This window comes from Trichomonascus vanleenenianus (genome assembly GCF_965637985.1).
Source record: "Trichomonascus vanleenenianus strain CLIB 3782 genome assembly, contig: TRVA0_089S, whole genome shotgun sequence".
NCBI classification, from domain to species: domain Eukaryota; kingdom Fungi; phylum Ascomycota; class Dipodascomycetes; order Dipodascales; family Trichomonascaceae; genus Blastobotrys; species Blastobotrys vanleenenianus.
This window is the reverse complement of record NW_027481799.1, coordinates 1-21,729: the sequence shown is the minus strand read 5'-3', so window position 1 is coordinate 21,729 and position 21,729 is coordinate 1. Positions and strand designations below refer to the sequence as shown.

The 21,729-nt window shown below is 44.4% G+C and overlaps 8 protein-coding genes across 8 annotated transcripts; 4 read left to right on the top strand and 4 right to left on the bottom strand.

Annotated features, from left to right (window-relative positions):
• Nucleotides 1–1,370: 1,370 nt before the first annotated feature.
• On the bottom strand, nt 1,371–2,351 carry NQM1 (transaldolase Nqm1p; the record flags this gene model as incomplete). The annotated part of the gene is made up of 1 exon (XM_076687915.1): nt 1,371–2,351. One exon carries the CDS (start codon nt 2,349–2,351, stop codon nt 1,371–1,373), a length of 981 nt encoding a protein of 326 aa, XP_076537859.1.
• A 3,078-nt stretch (nt 2,352–5,429) lies between these two features.
• Nucleotides 5,430–6,941, top strand: MCH5 (MCT family MFS transporter; the record flags this gene model as incomplete). Its single annotated transcript, XM_076687914.1, has 1 exon — nt 5,430–6,941. One exon carries the CDS (start codon nt 5,430–5,432, stop codon nt 6,939–6,941), a length of 1,512 nt encoding a protein of 503 aa, XP_076537858.1.
• Nucleotides 6,942–7,396: 455 nt separating this feature from the next.
• On the bottom strand, nt 7,397–8,392 carry TRVA0_089S00210 (NAD(P)-dependent alcohol dehydrogenase; the record flags this gene model as incomplete). Its single annotated transcript, XM_076687913.1, has 1 exon — nt 7,397–8,392. One exon carries the CDS (start codon nt 8,390–8,392, stop codon nt 7,397–7,399), a length of 996 nt encoding a protein of 331 aa, XP_076537857.1.
• Nucleotides 8,393–10,719: 2,327 nt separating this feature from the next.
• TRVA0_089S00188 (uncharacterized protein) lies at nt 10,720–11,934 on the top strand (the record flags this gene model as incomplete). The annotated part of the gene is made up of 1 exon (XM_076687912.1): nt 10,720–11,934. One exon carries the CDS (start codon nt 10,720–10,722, stop codon nt 11,932–11,934), a length of 1,215 nt encoding a protein of 404 aa, XP_076537856.1.
• Nucleotides 11,935–12,937: 1,003 nt separating this feature from the next.
• MCH5 (MCT family MFS transporter) lies at nt 12,938–14,464 on the top strand (the record flags this gene model as incomplete). The annotated part of the gene is made up of 1 exon (XM_076687911.1): nt 12,938–14,464. One exon carries the CDS (start codon nt 12,938–12,940, stop codon nt 14,462–14,464), a length of 1,527 nt encoding a protein of 508 aa, XP_076537855.1.
• A 767-nt stretch (nt 14,465–15,231) lies between these two features.
• TRVA0_089S00144 (uncharacterized protein) lies at nt 15,232–16,014 on the bottom strand (the record flags this gene model as incomplete). Its single annotated transcript, XM_076687910.1, has 2 exons — nt 15,232–15,917; nt 15,966–16,014. The coding sequence occupies 2 exons, from the start codon at nt 16,012–16,014 to the stop codon at nt 15,232–15,234; spliced, it is 735 nt and encodes a 244-aa protein (XP_076537854.1).
• Nucleotides 16,015–17,301: 1,287 nt separating this feature from the next.
• HXT2 (sugar porter family MFS transporter) lies at nt 17,302–18,780 on the bottom strand (the record flags this gene model as incomplete). Its single annotated transcript, XM_076687909.1, has 1 exon — nt 17,302–18,780. The coding sequence occupies one exon, from the start codon at nt 18,778–18,780 to the stop codon at nt 17,302–17,304; it is 1,479 nt and encodes a 492-aa protein (XP_076537853.1).
• A 482-nt stretch (nt 18,781–19,262) lies between these two features.
• Nucleotides 19,263–21,287, top strand: TRVA0_089S00100 (Zn(II)2Cys6 transcription factor; the record flags this gene model as incomplete). Its single annotated transcript, XM_076687908.1, has 1 exon — nt 19,263–21,287. The coding sequence occupies one exon, from the start codon at nt 19,263–19,265 to the stop codon at nt 21,285–21,287; it is 2,025 nt and encodes a 674-aa protein (XP_076537852.1).
• Nucleotides 21,288–21,729: the final 442 nt, after the last annotated feature.

The window sequence follows — 21,729 nt, the reverse complement described above, 5'->3', positions numbered from 1 at the left end:
AGGATGAGAAGGAGATTACTTCCCTGTCTTCTACGAAACCAAAGCGATATGTTGACCATGCCTGGGCCACTGCAACACTCTTTACGGATGACAAATTCCGGCCAGTTTCGGTTGAGGCATGATATGAATAAACTTTTTCATGTTGGGATCTAGATCACGTAAAAATAGAGATTCAAAATTTAGCGGCTTTCGTTACAGTATTCTATTTTTGGGCGGGGAATCCTTGATTGGCGTCAAACTGCAATGCTCATATTGAAACTCGTTCCGTTTGAAACAGGATGGCGGAAGCAGTTATGTGATTCTAAGCTTTGAGCTTCCTCCTTGAACCAGTAATAAAAAGTAGTTTTATTATTGTATGAGAGATAACAGCGGTATTGTTATATATTTTAAGCAGCGCCTTCTGGATTCGGCCTCATAAGAGGCACTACCACGGGTAATAGATTTATTACTATTGTTATTAACATGGCAGCTAGTCTACCATGTTACCTATCAAGCGACTGAACTAATTAATTGTTTTACTACTCTAGACTCTGCTGGCCGGTCCAGTTGATAGCAATGTGAAAGCAGTTTCCCAGCTGCTTTATTTAACCAGATGCACAACTTGCCACTTCTCGATAATTTTCTTCGGATGATTTGCCTTCACCTGTTGCTGGACCTTATGGCTCTAAGAGGCTTTCTAGAGATGATGCATATTTTTCAAGGGGTAGGCGCTAACTGAATGTGTCCCGTCACGCTTTTTTTTCTCCTTTTCGGTAGATCCAAACTATGGCCTATAATTGTCTCCATGAGGACAAACTGCAGGGCGTAGAGAAACAGAACAATGTCCACTAATCTATTTTTCACCTAGCTTCAGTCAAAGTTAGCTTCATATTTAAGGTACCATTTCTGTGCGTCTTGCGTCGGATGGCGCTCTTAAGCACTGTTCCTATGAATAACCCCTGAATGTACGGCTGAAATTCCGGTATTCCACGTGTTTTCCGTCAAGCAATGGCCGATCAGGGTATGTCCCAAAAAAAATCTGAAAGTAAGCCTAATTACAATACTGTAGTACGCACCAAGTACATTGTCAGTCGTATAGCGTGCAACTTGCTGTGTACTGGTTGAATTATTTCTTTTGACTGCGCGTTTGGATGGCCTACCGGACGACTCTGGTCCGAAGCGATTAGTAGGCTTCAGATCTCACCCAGTCCATCTCAGCATAGGGCGGTGCACGTTGAACATTCGCATTACTAAGCGGGATGTACTGCTGACCAATCTCTCTGGACTTGTTCAAAAAAAAAAAAAACTTAAATCGAGATTTACCAGTATGTATTTATTGTTATGATAGGGAGTATAATAGAGGTTAAGATAAAAAATGAAATATCTTTTTTTTACATCGCATTTATGGCCTTTCTCGCAAGATCCTTCAAAGTATCTTCGAACTGGCCAAACGCTTTTGCGGCAAATTCGAGGTTTTGAACTGCAGTCTTGTTGGATGCAAAATTCGTACGGAATCCATGCTCTGAAAGAGGCACAAATGGAGTGGTCTTTGTAGACTTAACAATAACAGATCTTTGCTGAAAATCTGAAAGCTGATTTAGACCATTGAGAAGGACCTCTGGCAGGGTCATTTCGTCAACCCCAGCAAGAGCAATTGGTTCATTTATTCCGATCATTCCAGCTGGAACGTTAAGAGTCTCAACGCCATGGGCCCAATAATACTCCTGAATTTGTTTCGAGATCATGACGCCCTCATGTTGAGTAATATCGGTAACTTCCTTGTAAAGCTCGGTTGGGTTCAAGTTTACTTGAAGCGAATTGACGTAAGGCGAGATGGCCACACAGCCGACTTGTGCGGCCACAATAGCCTGTTCCAAACAGAAGACCATAGTTCCAAGGGTTTTGATACCCTCCTCCTTAAGAACCGTTGCAGCCTGAAGGCATTCCCAAGAAGATGGAATTTTGACAATTATCCTATCACGCGATAAGCCTAGGTCTTCGTACTCAGCGATAATTTGTCGTGCGTTACTAATAGTGCCATTCATGTCATGAACGAGTTTGGGACTAGTTTGAGTCAAGGCGCATCCTTCAATTGACTTGCTCATTCGAACACCCAACATAGCCATTGCCCTAGTGACAGTTTGGTTTATCCGCTCGTTCTCACCCAAATTCGCACGACTTTTAACGTCTTCAGCAGCTTTTCGAATGATGTCTTCGTTCCCAACTCGTTGTAGTTCACCTAAACAAATTGCCTGGTTGGAAGTGCAATTGATATATTTACGACCAAGATAGTTTTCTGCGATCGTGACATCCATAGTATCACATGAAATCCCAGTTCCCTGTGATCGAATGTATTCAAGTGCAGTAGCCATTTTTTCTGCTTTTCGTTGTTGACTAAGGTAGAAAGCGACCAGTAAAGATTGAGATTTCAAACAAAAAAGGTTTAAAGGTGGAATTTAGTTGCCAACACTGAAGGTTTTACTGCAATATATATACCGTAAATCTGAATTTATCAATTATTGGAGTTACTGGATTTATTGTGGCAGGGTATCCTGATTTGTCGCCTATCTGTCGTTTTTAACACACCGGGTAAAAAGACACCTTGCATACACGTTAGATGACAAATATCAAAGAAATTTTCAAAGATCAGGGAGAAGAAGCCATTTATAGAGTTGAGCTACCGGTAGTACTACCTATAAGGTAATATTTGGTACATGAAACAAAATGGAGTAACAGTGTTACCCCGTATATCAAAATGGATATACACCGTGGTACCGTACCGAGTCTAGTATTGTCAACTTTGTCGACTGGCATCTCTCTCCTCGACACACTGACCAAGTCCACCCCTTGTGCGAGGCGCGGAAAATGTTTTAAATTTCTCGATGGAGTAATTCTACCGCATCAAGAGCTGCATCCTGGGGTACTTACGGATGCTATAGCGATGAGAGACTGCATTACCGACCGGAGATATGTACTCCGATTGCAGAACAACGTCCCAATTTGAGACAATAATACGGGGAATCATACTCCGATACAAGAAAGATACCCAAGGGATAAATGATAGCCGCAGACAGAATTTGGTAACTATTGTAATGAAGTTTCGGCATATAAAACATAGATTCGTATCTAATTGTTCTCCTGAGAGCAGTATCTTTCGGAACTTTGGTACACATTCTGCGCGTCCTGAAAAAATGCTCAGGGTGTCGAGCCCCAACTGACGACTAACAGTTTTATAGGGGTGCCAGCGCCATAAGCGTACTACCTAATGGCAACAGTGTCATGAGCTTCGCGTAATGAGGTGATGAATTGACTCGACTATGTGATTGTTGATTCGCTTCAATCTCCAGGACTTGGCCTTCATTTAACTACTCCTAACAAAAGCTGCATAAATACAGTAGGGATTAGAGGGGATGGTTGTTCCCATAGCTTTACCATAAATGTCTCTCAGCGCAGTTCTGTGAGGACAGTAAACTCTGCTGCAAAGATCAGCAAAGCGCGTCGCGAAAATGGCTACGCACAAATTGGACCGCCAGAGAGTACACATTGAGCTGGAGCCGCAATTGCCTCAATTTTTGCTTTCAACTGCAACCAATTGGGCTTTTTAAGGCTTCCAGACAATACTGATAAGAATGTCAATGACTTCAGCACTATACCAGCTGTAAGACCGCTGATACTGCGACTGGTACGACTGTCTTTGTGGTCGCACTCACGCTCATTACTGCCGAGAAGCTGAAGTTGAGATATGTCCTACACCAGCCTTAGGGGTTTACCTTAGGGTTTTACTCTACTTGATCTGCAGTACTATCGAGGTGTGCGTTTACTGACTAAAATTCATGCAATCGTAATGCTTAAACTGACAACGTATGGAAAATTAAGCGTCGTTCGCTGTATATTGCAGCATATGCATAATTCCCGCTCTCCTGGAGTACCATATATGTCATGCAGGGTATTTCAAGTAAAGTCACCTTACCTCCAGAGAATGGGCTTTCCAAATTATCTAGACATGACATTGAATTGTACTGCAATGATCCAGATAGGGAAAGGATGAGAGATCATAAAGGCTTCAGCACTGACCTAGTATCTCATACTGGTAGCGTACCTGATTGGTACAAGAATACCACGCTTAAAACTTTTATCTAGTCTGGTTGATGATAATACGCGAGTCGATTGAAGCAGCCAATGGCTGGAAGCTCAAGCAAGGCGGAGTGCAAAACCCGACAAAGCAGCTGCATCCTTTATCAAGATAACAGTTGGTTCAATTCGAGGGTTCGTACAATCTCGACTAGGAGTGGCATTGGCTGTCCGGCTTATGAATAACAGCCAATTTCTCGAATCTGCTCTTTCGTCATAAGCGCTAGCCGTTCAGAGGCCCCCCTCCCTCGATTCGAATATGATATAGTCCACCGGTTGATCCCCTGATGTGTACCCTTGGACCAGACGTATACGATTTCGCTTTCAGTACGTAATAAACATTTGCTAATTTCTATACTACGGAACGACAGTACTGCCAGCAACCTAAATTAACATAGCTCTTGAGAAGTCAGCTTGACTGTGATCTAAAATAGCATTGTGTCAAGCCATCTTCAGTCTTGTCCTGCCTCCCTTATCGGTTTCGCTTCGCTATATCAAGTCATTGAGCTAAGCAACCGTAGGAATTGTTAGTAATGATGATAAGAATATCATCGTGAATTTTTTGCTCAAGCGTCAATATCTTATAATGAGACCTTTCGGCACAACTAATACCACTACGAGGTACCGATACTACACGTACTAGAAAGTAGGAAGTATTTTGCTCTCTTTGAAATAGATCCATCGCTACTCTATGTTTTATACAATATGAGGAAAAAAATTTCCGATCTCCAACATGCTGCACCCATGCCGCATATTCAGTGTCTCTACCGTAATACCGGCATGTAGACTACCAGGTACCTGAAATTATATTAAACATCGCAGCAGCGGAAGGATCCCCTAAATCGCATACTAACTAGCCAGGTTAGGAGTGCTTACGCAAGTCTCATGGCGTGTGCGGCTGTTGGGTCGGAAGCGGTACTGAAAAAGTCAACTCCAACATGACATTTCCCGTTTTTTTAGGCATCAGTCGGCGAAGTTGCCCTCCACATTCCTTATCAGTGTACTGTATAACGATCAATGTACCCAGTTGAAATGCATATTTAAGACTTTGCACAGGGTTATAAAAATATTGTTCATACGCTAAGTATAACCGGCCGGTATCAGCTGAAGCATATGGAAAGCTTGGTTCCAGAAAGTTCTCCAGGTTGGAGATTGGATTTTCCCGAGCTCCGTTGTCCGCTTACTGTTGCATTATACGGCTGTATGTACTGTATAAAGGAATAGCCAAAAAGTATATCTATGCGTCGACTGGCTACAAATGATAAAAATAATACCAACCAGACAGAGCAGACCCAAGTAGCACATTAATCTTAAAGGTTATGATCACAGATCAAATCCATACAGAAGAAATCATTCAATCGGCTGATCTATCAAGTGAAGTTCATGATTACTGCGAGGCAACCACGTTGAATGAAGACGGCATTTTATCAACCACTAGCAGTATCATTTCAAATGCGGTCAAAATTCACTCCAGAACCGAAGATATTGAGCTGGGCATAAACCCAATCACTCTTACTGAAAGAGGAGAGTCCAGCAGCTCAAGTATCCCCAATGCGACTAAATCCGCTGATACCCAAATCTCTATTCAAGCATTCAGTAGCGAAGATTCGGAATTTGATGAAGAAAATTTCCCCGAAGGCGGCTGGATGGCCTGGCGAGTGGTACTCGGAAGCTTCTTTGGCCTCACGTCGGTTTTCGGTATTGCGAACTCATTAGGGGCAATTCAGGCCTACATTGAAGACAACCAGCTCAAACAATTTTCCACATCGAAGGTATCATGGATTTTTTCCATCTATTCATTTGTCTATTTATTCTTTGCCAATGAGGCTGGTCAGCTATTTGACGCGTATGGTCCATCCCACCTCATGGCTGTTGGCAGTTCTATTCACGTCTTTTCGCTATTCATGATGAGTCTGTGCACCCAGTACTACCAATTCATTCTTGCATTTGGCGTCGGCGCTGGTTTGGGTGCCTCAATGCTCATGACCCCTTTTATCGCAGTGGTTGGTCATTGGTTTAACAAAAAGCGCGGCGTCGCGACAATGATTGCTAGCATTGGTGGATCGGTCGGGGGCCTGATCATGCCTATCATGCTCCGAAGTCTTTATTCTAAAGTAGGCTTTGGGTGGGCTATCCGGTGCCTGGCATTTATGTCTATGTCATTTCTCATTCTTGCGTTTTTGCTTATAAAGCCTCGTCTAGAACGAAAGACTCTTAAGCTACATCCCAGAAACATCATTGATCTTGGAGCGTTTAAGGATAAGCGGTTTATCTACCTTACTATCATGACATTGTCGCTTGAGCTGGCCCTTCTCAATGGAGTTACTTACATTCCTTCTTATTGCATTGCTCAGGGTATGTCGCAGACTCAGGCATATCTCATGCTTACACTCTTTAATGCTCTGGGTATTCCTGGCCGATATATCTCTGGCGTGATAGCCGACCGCTATGGCCGCTACAATACGATGTGCACCTTTTGCCTTCTGGGAATGGTTAGCATCTTCTTGGTGTGGTTGCCGTTTGGTGACAAATATGTTGCCATGGTTATCTTTACGCTAATATTTGGGTTTGCATGCGGGACGGTTATTTCTTTGGCAGGAGTTTGCTTTGGTCAGATTTGCAGAACAGAGGATTATGGTAAGCGATACGGAACTATCTATACTGTTTCCGCGTTTGCACCTCTCTTCGGCATTCCTTTATCAGGTCTTCTTATTCGGGGCACGAACTATCAGAACCTGATTGCTGTCTGTGGCATCCTTTTCTTTTTTGGGTTTGCATCGGCATTCGTTACGCGATATTGCTGTGTTGGCTGGAAGCTGGTGAAGTTCTAAGAATATCGACAATTTTCTGTTTCTATCTCATTACGCTATAACCACTGATACTATACTTGCTTGCTGCAGTTGTTCCTAAACCAGTTAATCTATATATTACCGTCGGAGCCCCATGACATGGATTTTTTTTCATGATAATATGTGCTCGTGCAATATCATGCTACCGAAGTGAAACAATCACTTGCCTAGTCAACCGATGATGAGAGTATCGCTGGTATTTCTAAGATTGTAGGCTCATCGGCAACTGCTCACCTTGCATACTCTCTATTGGCACTGCGGAAACCTTTTTCTTCATCTGGTCTCTCTAGCACTGGCGTGCGCGTGATATGCAATGTTAATATTGTATTGACATGATCTCAGGGTACCTGTATACTATATCCTAATTCAATGAAGATATTGGGGCAATTGCCAGGGACTATTCACATTTGAGATTCGCGACTAAACACTATGAAACCCTATGGGTTTGCTATATGAACAACAATCTTCCCTCTGGTACGCCCAGACTGAAGCTTTTCAAATGCTTGCAAAACTTCACTGAACTCATATACCTTATCCAAATGCACCTTCATATCCCCTTGCCTGGTCCATTCAGCAAGCTGGGCTAGTTGCTTCGGGTCGTTCTTACGAAGGAAAAAATTATACTTCCTCTTACCTCCGCCTAGAATTGAAGGACGAAGGCAGCGGTCTGCAAAGGTGATTACCTTCGCCGCACCTATCTGCACAAATACGCCATCCCGCTTTAAATAATAGTGGGAATCGCGGTATAGTGAAGCAGGAAGTCCGATGTGATCCACGATATGGTCGAAGATCACACCTCGGTTGCGAAGAGTAGCAGTTAAATCCTCTTCAGCAGTGTAGTCAATCACCTCATCAGCACCGAGGGAACGACAGAACTCCACATTGCGTGTCGAGCAGGTCGTTGTCACGTGACAGCCTAACAGCTTCGCGATCTGGATAGCGTAGATGCCGCATCCTCCTGACCCGCCGTTGATGAAGACCTTGTCGCCAGAACTAACATAGGGCTGGAGCGACTGGTAAGCCGTCTGTCCGGCAAGCGGAATGCCAGCGGCATGGTCCGTCTCAACACCCTCTGGAATAGGTGCAATGGAATCTGCAGGCGCCAGCAAGTACTCGGCCAGGGAGCCAAATTTGGTGAGTTGCTGACAGCCGTATACCCGCTGGCCTGGCGTAAATCCCGTGACTCCAGCGCCAGTGCTAACTACCAGCCCGCAATATTCCATTCCCGGGCTAGCTGGCCGGCCGACCAATAGGCGCGATATGAGGCCTAGGCCGGCCTCGGGCAGTTTATAGTCTACTGGATTGAGGCCGGCGGAGAGGACCTTGATGAATACCTCCCCACGACCAGGCTTAGGAGGAGCGCGTGCAGAAGGGTTGAACTTCAGGTTCTTTTCAAAGCCGCCGGAGGTGCTGCTGTAAAGCCATGCTTTCATGGTTGAAGGGTGATCATTTTCGGTGGCCATGGTACAGTTCTTCAAGGTGTCTCTTTGGGTGGATCAATTGCGAGAAAGACGTCTGAGGCTTGATCTGAAGAATGTGAGCTGGTGATGGTATTAGATCCGGAAATATAGGATTGTAGTCCTCTGTGGAAGTCACAGGAGAGAGATTTCGAGGTCATTTTATATTGTTTGCATAAAGTTGATTACCTGTAGTTCGTTTAAAGCGCGGATGGGGGAGACATATCGGGACACCGTCACTTTTTTGATTCCGGACTTAGGTGATGACCAAGTGAAGCCCATTGCCACCTCGTATCGGTCACTAGCACATGTTCAATGCCGCCTGTCATTTTAAACCGAGAAGTACTGTAAATCTACTCGGGAGAGCAAGTCACACCGCTTCCCAAGAATATTCTAGCAAAAGTGGTGGCATCGAGGTTATCTCGAAGCAATTGGGGTCAATATTAATCGTTAAAACTGGAAATTCACCAAATAAACTCAAAGATACTCCCTTATTAACCAAATAATCTTTTTTTTTGAAAAAAAAAATGGATTACCGATAGCCAGAGTTGAGAAATTAGTGGTGGTATTTCAGGTGCAGGATGCCTTAGTTAGAGTGAGTTGATCGGGACAAAACAGACTGTAGAATTTAACTACAGTACCGGTACTGTATCGGATTCACTAATTCATGTCGGCACAATCGTGAAAGTTATTATGACACCCCGAATTTTAATAGCGACATCCCTGATTGGTAATAATCTACTTTCAATGCTCATAACTCGGTTAATTCTTCTTCGATTTCAACGTCAGTTAGTTTAATCATTTTCTAGCATGCGGCATGCCGAGACCTCTTATTCGGCATGCCGAGACATGCCTACCCTCGGCCTTAAGGCGTTCAAGCCTTGCCCTCCACTAAAACTGTAGATCGATTCAGGGGATATGCGTGTTGCGATGCTGTACTTGCAAGCTGGCACGGCTTACCATATGCAAGAACGTAGGAAAGATGGGGTTGACAACTCAATCTGTCTTAGCATCCTTAACAATTTTCACCTTCCCCCTATGAAAAATTTCGCTTGCCTCGGGTGTAAATTCAGTTCCAATACATCCCCATAATTAAGAAGGCTGCCTAACGGTACCACCGGGCCAGCTACTCCAGAACACCATATTTGATGCGATATTGCAACCTCATATCTGAAAAACCACATCTGTTCAATATGAGATATTGAAGTTCTATAGACCACACTCCCAATTAAGTTTGTAAGACAATACCTGGTACTAGAGGCCAATTCTTACCAACGCTACATGACCGTACTGTAATACAGTGCTGCAGGCTACATGCCTAGTCACCAAGCTCAAATGCATATGATTGATATCAATATCGCAACACATTAAAACAATCCCATATCAATTAGCAAAACACTTAAAACAGATCAATATAATTAAGTATTTACCGGTAAGAAAAAAGATTAGGTTTGAAGTGTGAAGTGGGCGTATACCATGTTACTTGTTTATTCTAAACTGCAGTTTTTGGTGATAGGGTGGTACCTTCCCCTAGATGCACTGCCTAAACTGCGCTGGATAACACCACCGAATTTCCGTCCTTATGAATGAGTTCAAGACTTTTATCAAACGACCTGGTTGGAGCTCCCATACAGAAACTTACTCGACGATTTATCATAAAATACCTTATCCAATGAGGATTGATTCAATTGCTAGGGGCTGCCTCATTTAAAAAAGCAGTGCAACTGGAGAGTTGTTGGTGTAACGAGCTCTTAATCTTGTCGCTTTAAATTGCATGAGTATGGTACGAGCCATGAACCAGCTCCCACCAGTATCCCCGGAGCCAAGCTCCGAGGTAACTGCGCTTAATAAACCATGATAATATTCCACATTAACTGAACCTGGTTTAGCACCGAGAAAACTTGGAATTCCTGATACAGTGGTAAATGTTCAAAATATATGCCTGTCTCGCGAACTTGTGGTGATCGGTAATATCTCCCTCCGGTACCTGCACCTCGGACCAGTTGCCCAAAAAGGCTCTGAAAATACATGCCGGTAATTTTTTTACCTCCGGTAATGTACCCCATATTTTGTGAACACCAGCTGCAGCTCCAATGATTGCCTTCCAGTAATCCAGAATACTACCGGTATTCGGGTGGAGACAAGTCGCTTCTGCCCATAATAGTAATTTCAGCTTCGGGATTTTGGTCCGGAAATTGCTCCAGGAAAACACCCCCACGTTCGACCTGATGTACCGGTACTACCGTATATAAAACTGAAATAGAGTCGTTCTCGACTTCAACAATACTAGGAGCTTTTCCAAGATGAATGGGTATGGACAGAAGAAACACGAGACGCTTGACTTTGTTTCTGAACAGGGTGAACATCGACTATTTTCCAGCTCCCCGAGGCCGTCGGTCGAGGCTTTTAGGGCCATTTGCAATCAACAGGCTACACTCGATCAGTACCCACTAGCTGAATCAATTGTTGAAAATGTGCCCATTTACCGACTTCTACCTTACTCTACTTTAACTGAGGAGCAGCGGCTTGCTCTTCAAGAAGAGTGGTACCGTGTTCTACTTCGAGGTCCAGGAGTTTTTGTAACTAGCGGCTTGTTTCATGATATGGAACTGATCGATGGTGTAACCGACACCTTCCACCACATCATTGATGAGGAGAAGAAAACCGCGAAAGCTTCCGGTGATCATTTTGCAGGCGTTGGAACGAATGATAGGATCTGGAACTCTTTTAGCAAGCATGGTATTGCAGATCCCGTCTCATTTTTGAAATATTACTCCAATCCATACCTCAGTCTAATTTCTTCCGCTTGGTTGGGCCCTGGCTACCGAATCACTGCCCAAGTTAACAATGTCAAGCCAGGCGGACAGCCTCAGGTGTCCCACCGAGATTACCACCTCGGCTTTATGACCTCTGAGTCTTGCTCTCAATATCCACGTGCTTTGCAGATTGCTAGCCAGTGTTTAACCTTACAAGGTGCAGTTGCCCATGTTGATGTTCCTGTTGAGAGTGGCCCTACTCGTCTTCTGCCTTTTAGCCAAATGTTCTCTCCTGGTTATGTGGCATATAGGCTCCCAGAATTCGATGAATTCTTTCTCAAGAATTACGTTTCTCTTCCTTTGGAGAAAGGCGACGGAATTTTCTTTAATCCTGCGCTTTTCCATGCTGCAGGAAAAAACGAATCTTCTGATATTGACCGTTTGGTAAACTTGCTTCAAATCAGCAGTGCATTTGGGAAGCCCATGGAGGCAATTGATGCTATACCCATCATTGAAAGTACGTGGGACGAATTGGTCGCATTATACAAAGAAAAGGGACTGAGTGACGAAGTGAGATCGCTCGTGGCTGCCGTAGGAGAAGGGTATCCATTTCCGAACAACTTGGATAACAATGCCCCTAAGGCCAGTGATATGAGCCCTGATACAGAGCAGGATATTATTTTAAAGAGCCTTATCGCCGGCCATGGTAAAGCTGAGGCTCTTGATGCCTTGAAGAGTTATAGAGCCTCCGCACAGCCTTAGTTCATATCTAATCTAACCATCATATAATTGACTGTACCTACTTAATAGTTCAGATTTTTTGACAGAAGATACTACACTATTGTCACATTGACGCGGGGTATACTGTCTGTATAATGCGCAGTAAACATATGCTAAAAGTTAGATACCGGTAGCTCAGTTGCGACGCGTAGTTCTCATTCTCTAGTTGCATTGTTCGTGGGTTGGAGGCAGCATTGATATCTCTGCCGTTAGTCGGTAATGGACCCACAATCCATCCAAAATTGTTCTAGATATCGGTAATATGATTACTTCTAGAAAACTGTTCCCAATTCAGAATGTATTCGGTATATCTTATAGCATGTTACTTGCACGGCCAACCATTTACTGTAATGGAATACCTTCAATTGAAAACGTGTGCACACATGCAATGTATTTTTCATTCAAATAGCTGCCAGTTCACCACTTATGTTATAATAAATAATTACTCGATCAGAACACCCAACTAATTGCCGTACATGGTTTGTTCATTTATACACATCATTTTGTAAGGAGACTGTACCCTAAGGAGTCAGGGTTGTGCGAAACCCTATTTCATAAGCGTGCGGCTGTCGGGTCGGGATATTCTGGCAAACTGACAACAACATGACCCTTTTTCAGGTATCAGTCAGCGAAACTCCTCGTCTTTTAGATATCAGTCAGCGAACATTCCTTTACAACCGTTTGTTTCACGGATATAAGTGAGTCATGTTTACGCAGAGCAGCGGCTTATAGGTGTAAGATACAGGAAAATTACCCATTAAAGCTAAATCTGGGAATCCAAAGGATCATTCGCGGTTACAAGCGGTTACCAGCAGATAGACATCGGAACATAGGAAAAGCCTCCGCACTTTTTATTGTCCACTTTTTCATGAAATTACATGCGTCTTAGATATCCTCAAGATATATATATGTTGCCAGCTGCCAGTTTGAAGTTTTTGGAACTTCCCACCATACCCGGCTAGATTTAAGCTTTCATTCATAAGATATGATCAGAGATCAAATTTATACAGAAGAAATCGCACAATCGGCTGACCTATCAGCAGAATTTCATGATTACGCCGAGGTGCCAACGTCCAACGAAGATAGCATTTTATCAGCTACCACAAGCATCATTTCTAAAGCTGTTCAGATTCACACTAGAGCAGATGATAACCAGCTTTGCACTAACCCAATTACCCTTACAGACGGAGGATATATTGGCCCATCGAAGAACTCCAACGAAAGCGTAAAGCCAGCTAATAACCACAATACCAAAGCCTCTACTCAAGCTTTCAGCATTGAAAATTCCGAAGTTGAGGAGGAAGATGAATTCCCTGAGGGTGGCTGGATTGCCTGGCGAGTAGTACTCGGGAGCTTCTTTGGCCTGACGGCGATTTTTGGTATTGTAAACTCCCTGGGTGCAGTACAAGCATATATCGAAGAAAACCAGCTTAGGCAGTATTCCACATCCAAGGTGTCATGGATATTTTCGATCTATTCATTCGTGTATCTATTCTTTGCTAATGAAGCTGGCCAGTTCTTCGACGCATATGGTCCATCCCATCTCGTGGTCGTTGGTAGCTCCATTCACGTCTTCTGTCTTTTCATGACAAGTCTGTGTACTAAGTACTACCAGTTTATTCTTGCATTCGGTGTAGGCGCAGGTCTAGGTGCTTCGATGCTAATGACTCCGTTTATAGCCGTGGTTGGTCATTGGTTCAACAAAAAGCGAGGTGTGGCGACAACGGTTGCAACTATTGGTGGGTCTGTTGGAGGACTAATTATGCCTATAATGCTCCGCAGTCTCTATTCTAAAGTAGGCTTTGGGTGGGCTATCCGTTGCTTGGCCTTCATGTCAACGATGCTTCTTATTCTTGCGTTTATCCTGATTAGACCACGATTGGAACAAAAATCACTCAAGCTACACCCGAGAAACATCATTGATCTTGGAGCATTTAAGGATAAGCGATTCATTTTTCTTACTCTCATGACGTTGTCGCTTGAACTAGCTCTTCTGATTGGGGTCACTTTCCTTCCGTCCTACTGCCTGGCTCAGGGTATGTCACAGACGCAAGCTTATCTCATGCTTGCGCTGATGAATGCCTTGGGTATTCCTGGCCGTTATATCTCTGGTTTGGCAGCAGATCGATACGGCCGCTATAACACGATGTCCGCGTTCTGCATATTAGGAATGGCTAGTATTTTCGTCGTCTGGTTACCATTCGGCGATAAGTATGTTGCCATGGTCATTTTCACCCTCCTATTTGGGTTTGCTACTGGCACGGTTATTTCATTAACAGGGGTTTGCTTTGGCCAAATCTGTAAGATCGAAGATTATGGCAAACGGTTCGGAACTATCTACACTGTTTCCGCCTTTGCGCCCCTCTTTGGCATCCCCTTATCTGGACTACTTATTCGAGGTACTGACTACCAGAATCTTATTATTGTCTGCGGCGTTCTTTTTTTCGTTGCGTTTGCATCTGCCGTCATGACAAGATATCTTTCTGTTGGCTGGAGGTGGATGAAATTCTAACTCCGAACCCGCTTTCGTTATCCAAGTCAAGCAGGCTACAATAAAGCGGATAATTTATTGAAAATAGAAGAACTGTCTCCTCATTTAACGCAACAGTAGTTTTAAAATACTATATCTGAGGAGAATCTATGTACAGTTCAAATGTATACACCCTGACATGCTTGCAATGTGCCGGAAAATTGGGTGTCAATCCGAAATACAACATATTATCAGCAACCATGCCATTACCATGTCGGCTTGTTCATAATGATATCTTTGATAGTTGCGAAGTTGTGTACAGATAGTGCCGTGGAGTTTACATTTCTTTCGTTTTACGGCCCAATAACGTCGCTGTTCTTCTGAAATGCGCGAAACTAGCAGGGGGCATGAAATAAGATTCTCCTCGGTTCGGCAAGGTAATCATTCCTCGCAACATTTATTGCTTTCAGTTGATGAGTTTCTGCCCGATGATGCTGCATACACTTTCTGAGAGTGACATTAGGGACGTATTCAAGCGGTCATGGCGGCTGGTTTTTTAGGTAGTTGTGCATCCCTAATAGACCTGCAAACTCCATTGGCTGTACTCTCGTCGTACATTTACACCAAGAACTCAACTATCTATAGATTGGATCTATGTAATTATGAGATCTTAGCTTTTTTTATCAGAATTTATTATACTCATAATTATACGTTAACATCATTTCACAAACTTCCCCTATAATACCCTGAGATGAATCATGCCAATTGAATCCTAAAATGCCCGAAGATTCCCGCTAAAGCCGGGACTATCAATTTTTGTCGTGGAAGTTGAACCACTCTACCCAGTCGCAGAAGCACTTCTCCATGGCGAACTTATCAGCTGGTTTGGAAGGATCGCCTCGCACGGCAAATCCATGATTAACACCCGAAGCAAGGGTGGTGTAGTAAGTAGCACCCATCTCCTTCAGGGTCGCCTCCGTCTCAGCTCGGAACTCCTCGCTGTAGCTTCTGTCAGTCTCAGCACCAGAGATGAAAAGCGGGCCCTTGATGGCTTTGATCTCCTCAATGGTGATGTGAGATGGGTGCGCAATGGCTGCTGCCTGGACCTTCTTGTCGCCCAGCATCTGGACGGCGTACTTGGCACCAAAGCAGTAACCAGTGCCAACGACGTATCGCGGCTTGAGCTCGGCCTCGACATACTTCATCACATTGTCGACAATTGGTCGCGTCTTCTCTGGACCGTGGTTCGGGAACCAAACCTTCCTAATGTCCATGCCGGAATTAAGCTGCTCTACGGAGATGGGGTCCCCGTAGAAAAGGTCTGGAACAACGACCTTGTATCCGTTCTCACCAAACTGATCGGCGATGAGCTGGATATTCTTGAACTTGTGGCCGAACACGTCGGTGAAGATGATCAGCACCTTGTCAGACTCTGGGCCTGTGACGTAGTATTCGATATCGTCGGCAGTAATGATCTTACCGGTTATATCACCGGCTAAAAAAACAGTTAGTGATTGGCGACACCTCAGGGCAGACTACTTACTATGTCGAAAGCCGCTAGTGCAGCAAGAAGATGGACCCTTGGAAGCCATTATAGTTTTATTTGCGAGAGTGTGCGGAGGAGGTTCGAAATTTGCGATATTTAAGCACCTGCGTGTCGAAATTCCGGTGTTCGGTTATATATCCGGCTTCCGACCGGGTTTCGGAGATCGAAAAGCCCGGAGATAAATATCCTTAAAACTCCGCAGGTCTAAGGTTCTTCGGCCGCTCATTATGCCACCGGAAGGCACCACTGGATAACGTAGTATATATGCAGAGGCAGGCTTATGGGTTAGGGCATTATGGCGATAAACGGTGGATGTGAACCATTTCATGCCAGTACACTGACACTAAGGTCAAAGTGTTTTGGACGTTTACACACCTTTAGCAAGGATATCTAAAAGATACTTAGCTTTCCGGGGTATAATTTAACATGACTCATAGGCCACTAAAGTGAAGTAACGTGAGTGTATACTGTTTACTGGTAGGTATTGGCTCTAAAGGGTATTGGCACCAGAAGACCGACAGTCGCTCCTGGAGCTCTTTCAAGTACTGAAAGCCGGGAAGCCACGTACATAATTACTGATCTTCTGATACAGGAGGAGTTTAACAAATTAAGGGCTTAATTAAAAAAATTGTTCAATGTATGATGTACTAACTTATAGATATGTGTTCTATCGATTTTGCGTCCCTACTAAGCCCTGACAGTGCTTATACTTCTCCTCTTACACAGACTAATACACCTTTGGGGCCTGCTGCGAAAATCCTACGCGGAAGGTATACTGTTGATCTCAAAAATAAAGCTCTTCATCCGCGGCGGTCCCAAAACGCTTCTTAAGTCGTCTTTTATTCTGCCAAATGATAAGTAGAATTTCATATGCTCTTTCTCTCCTTCTATCCTTCTCTCTCTTTCAGCTACTTTTTTTGTGTGCTATGCGATTATACAACTTAGTAGTAAATCTCGACGGTTTATAAACAATTTTGCCAAAGCCCCAATACTGTACAGCCGTACATTCAGGGGTCGATATGCCCAAATAAAATCCGGCAGCCTAAATTTGAGAACGGTACTAGCTCTAAAATTAGGTATTACTGTACTTGTACTTAAAAAATAGTTTAGCTAGGTGACCAGAGTAATCGCGCATAGTCAGGGAATGTATTTCAGCTTCTATGGTCACGTTTCGCCCCTCCTTTGCAATGATTCCGAATGGCCTCCGAATGCGATAGAAGTATAATACCTAGATCGTTATAAGATAGCACAAAAACAAAGATTATAATAGCTATGATTGTCCTATAATAGCAACTAAGGCAGCATCAATATTATACAAAAACATATCCCATATTTACACGATTTCTTCCTCCGTAATTTCTAGATGCTCAGTCTTCGGAGTAAGCTTAGCGGCAAATGCGATATCATTGGGGGTAACATATTCTTTTCCACGGCTCTCTCGGAAGTTTCGAGCAAACATTTGGTCAATTTCCTCAAGAGATAGCCGCGCAGTTTCCACGAAGAAAAAGTAACAAACCACGGCAAATACCGCGTTCAGTACGGCGTATACAATATAGTATCGATAGCCGATATTGCTTGTGGCAACTGGGGTAATCACTACCACCACATAGTTAAAGAGCCAGTTAGTACCAGTGGAAACGGCCGCACCGAGAAATCGGTATCGCTGAGAGTTAATTTCGGCGGGGTATAACCATGGAACAAAGTTGTTTGACAATCCATAGACTGAAATAAAGACAAACATGAATGCTACTGCCACCAGTCGCGAAATTTGGGTGCCGACCCCCAACCCTATAGCGACCACAGCAAAAGAGATTCCCTGGCCGATGTAGCCCCAAAACATGGTTCGTTTTCTGCCGAAGGACTCAATAAAGAGAATAGCCACAAACGTAAAAAAGGCCTGGTTCATCAAGTTACCAGCAGCAAGAATTAGGGCCTGGCTTTGGTTAAAGCCGGCATATTTCTGCACAATGTAACCCATGTAATAGTTGATGACATTGATTCCTCCAAGTTGCTGGAACAGCTGGGTAAGGGCTCCCAGCGTGATTCGTCGCAGATTTTGACCTTCATCATTCCGGAACAGATCCTTCCAGGTCGAGCTCTCGGCAAGTTTTTTCTCGTGATCAGCATTCAGAATAATTTCATTTTTCATGACCTGGACCTCGGGACTGTCAACGGGTTTCTTGAGCAGCAGAGAAACAACCTCTTCACCTTCCTCAGTCCTACCTCTGGAAATCAACCAACGAGGGGACTCTGGCAACCAGCTAGCCATGCTGCCGCAGAGCACTGCGAATAGGCACTGCAGCCCAACTGGGAATCTCCACGCGAACGAGGAATTGACAAATTTCATACCGAAATTGATCCATGCACACACGACTGCACCAATGGTGAGAATACCCAGCTGTGCAGCGATCATCTTGCCTCTATAAAGTGCACCACAAGTCTCCGATTGCCAGATTGACAGAGTTGAGGTAATCAGTCCGTTTCCGACCCCCGCAACTAGTCGTCCCACAATCAATTGTGGAATTCCAAAGGATGATGCTTGCAGGACCCCGCCAACGATGTGAATTGCGCAACCAAGCATGATGGTCTTCCTTCGTCCAAGTCGCTCACCAATGAAACACGTGACGATACATCCAGCGAAACTTCCCAAGTCGAAAGTCGCCGAGATCTGGCCCAGCATGGTGGAGTCCGGGTTGCCGAAGTCGCGCAAAAAGTACGTATTGATGATGGCTCCTCCATATAGCACTGCGTCGTACCCAAATAATGTGAAGCCGAGGCCACAGCAGAGCATAATCTGCAAGGCACAGGGCATAATGGAGTACAATTTGGGTGGATTTTTGGACATATCGTCTGATTTCTCTGGCCATCGAAATTCAGGATTGTTCTCATACTTATTATTCCGAAATACGTTGGCTACCCCACCTTAACCGAAAGACACTCGGAGGCGATCTACATTGGATGCACTAAATTTCCTTCCCCCCCCCCAGCTCTCAGAGAGCGTCGTTTCTGGCTTAAAGCAGCCAAATACCCCGGATAGGTCCTACCGTAATTTCATGACCTAGATGAAAGTGCAAAACATGCATGCAGCTCCGTTAATGCGGGATTAATACCCCGCTCGGATCCGATGATGATGCTGTGGTACGTCTTGCCGGAGACTTAGGGGGTCTTGCCGAAACCCCCACCTGCTTGCATCCCCACAGTTTGCTAGAGCGGGGTCACCGATTGATCTCGAGTTTGGTTGATATCATGGCAGTAGGAGAACAGTAATTTTGGACAAGTCACTTCTACTCAAAGATGCCAAAATCTAGTAAGGGCCGTCACAGGCGATCGATCTTTGCCTGCATGAAATGCCATAAATCAAAAATGAAGTGCGATATAATGACACATGGAAATCCTTGCTCGAGGTGCCATGCTAAAGGCTACGATCAATGCGATCTGTTTCCATCTAAGCGCCTTCCAGGGCGAGAGAACACGGTACCGGCAACTTCCAAGATTTCCACCAGGCTCTCTAGCCGGCAGCGGACTAGTCGTCAAGCAACTCCGGCAGGGGAGGATAAAGAACAGTCCGAGCCATTAAGTCCGTTCAGTGTTCAGGTTGAGACGCCCAAAGTGCTTTCATTAGTGCCGCTAAGCGGGAAGAGCTCTTCAGATGGCGAAGCTGCACAGGATGCAGATGGGTCAAGCGAAAATCCTGCTGTGGGGAATGTAATCAAAAGCCCGATATTCGGCTTCTCAGCTATCGGCGAGCATCTGAGCGTTCGGCAAGGCACTGGCTTTGAAGAGCAGAGCCCAGATATGCTACTGTCATGGTCCGAAAACGGCAACAGGCGTAGCATGAGAGTGCTGATTGATCAGAGCGAGACGAGATCGACAATTGACAAAAATACTCTTGTGTTTGTCGGCGAATCCTCACCGTTGTCATTCTTGGTCAGGCATCAGAAAGATAGTGGCCATGTCACTATGAGCAACATATCACAAGTCAAGGTTCCTCGAGCTTCTTCATTAGTAAGTCCGTCCTCTGCTTCGTCATTGGAATCAAGCACAGGATCAGTGGTATTCTCGCTACAATCGGGAGTCCTGGATGCCTTGGTGACTTCATACTTTCACGCAGTGCATCCGTTTTACCCGGTAATAAACCGCCAATGGTTCGCCGAAAAATATGCAGCCAATGACGTGCCATTGTTGCTGCTGAATGCAGTTTGTTTCGCGGCATGCTACCACTGCGAGCAGTTTGTGGTTTATAGGGCGGGGTATTCGAGCCGTGAGGAGGCCAAGGAGGCGTTTTATGCAGAAGCTAAGCGATTGTTTGACGAGGAGCAGGAAGAGGACATTTTGATTATATTGCAAACTGCAGTACTATTGTCTTTTTATGGTGGAAAACCAAGGCGGGTGTGGAATAACCGATCATGGCTCGCAATTGCAGTTACAATTGCCGAGGATCTGGGCTTACACCGCTCGACAGCGAGAATGAAAATGGATGAAGCGGACAAGAACCACTTGAGGGTTATATGGTGGTGTATTGTGTTCCGTGACTTCATGACTTCACTCAATTTTGGTCGGCCTCAAAAGACATGCGATTCGAGATCAGATTTTGAGCTCTTATCACTACAAGAATTTGATCACGACTTAGATCCGTCGGACAGGAGGTTCGGGAAGCGTGATATTGCCAACTGCCATTTTTTGGTCCAAAACGCCAAGTTGAATATGCTTATGATGAAGGTATTCAACGCCCGTTATTTACCGCATTCCGACCCTCAGGCAAATCCGACTGAGCACTATGCGGAGTTAATGGAATGGAAGAACAATCTTCCAAAATGTCTAGACTGGACCGAAAACCCTTCCAGCCTAGCTGCTATCTACGCTTGCATGGTTTATAACCATATGATCATATTTATCTATCGCCCGAGAATGGCCGACTCAGAAACACTGGAAATGTGTTCCTTAGAACAAGCAGTAAAGGCTGCATCAGAAATTGCCTCCATGGTTGGCAAACTTGGAGTGATCGGTACGATACAAATTCCGCAGGACATGTACTCGATTATTGTAACTGCAATGGCTATCCTGATGAATGATGTTCAATCGAATGGCTCCGTTTCATCGAAATTGCAGTTACAAATTTGTTTCATGACATTAACACAGGCAAAGGAGAATTGGGATCATGCTCCCTGGATAGTCAAGTTTTTCGAGCGTATGCTAAACGACAGTCAAGACGAGCAATGTGACCAAGGTGCCGCACAGCTATCCGAGGAGCCTCTTCTTCCTGATGACATCGACTTTTTGAAGACGATGTTTAGTCCAATGGATTCATTCCTTTTATAAAGTATATATCAAAGGAGTCCGTTCCAGAGGTCCTGTATCCCAAAAATGGAACCAGATCTTCGTAGACTGGATAAAGTCCCATCAAGTTGATTTTCCAGGACCAGACGACCCCAGGAGTTTTTTCGCTTTTCTATTCCACACAAAAAAAAGTACCTTATTCACATCTTAATGGCACAGGACAGAGAAAATTTAATACGCGACATTTCTTTAGACTACAAATGCTGCCAAAGGCCACTCTATTTATAGGCTAGATCAGTAACGATATATTTTTCCATTCTATAGCAACATACTTATTCAGTAAGCTTGACTGGCACAGAGCACTTCTTCAAGAAACTCTCATTAAGGCCGTGAGCAATCGATACAGCCTTGGCTGCGTCCTTCATGCTGAATCCGTGATCTTTCTTGTCGAATAGAACCCAATCTCGGAATGCTTCAACTTCTC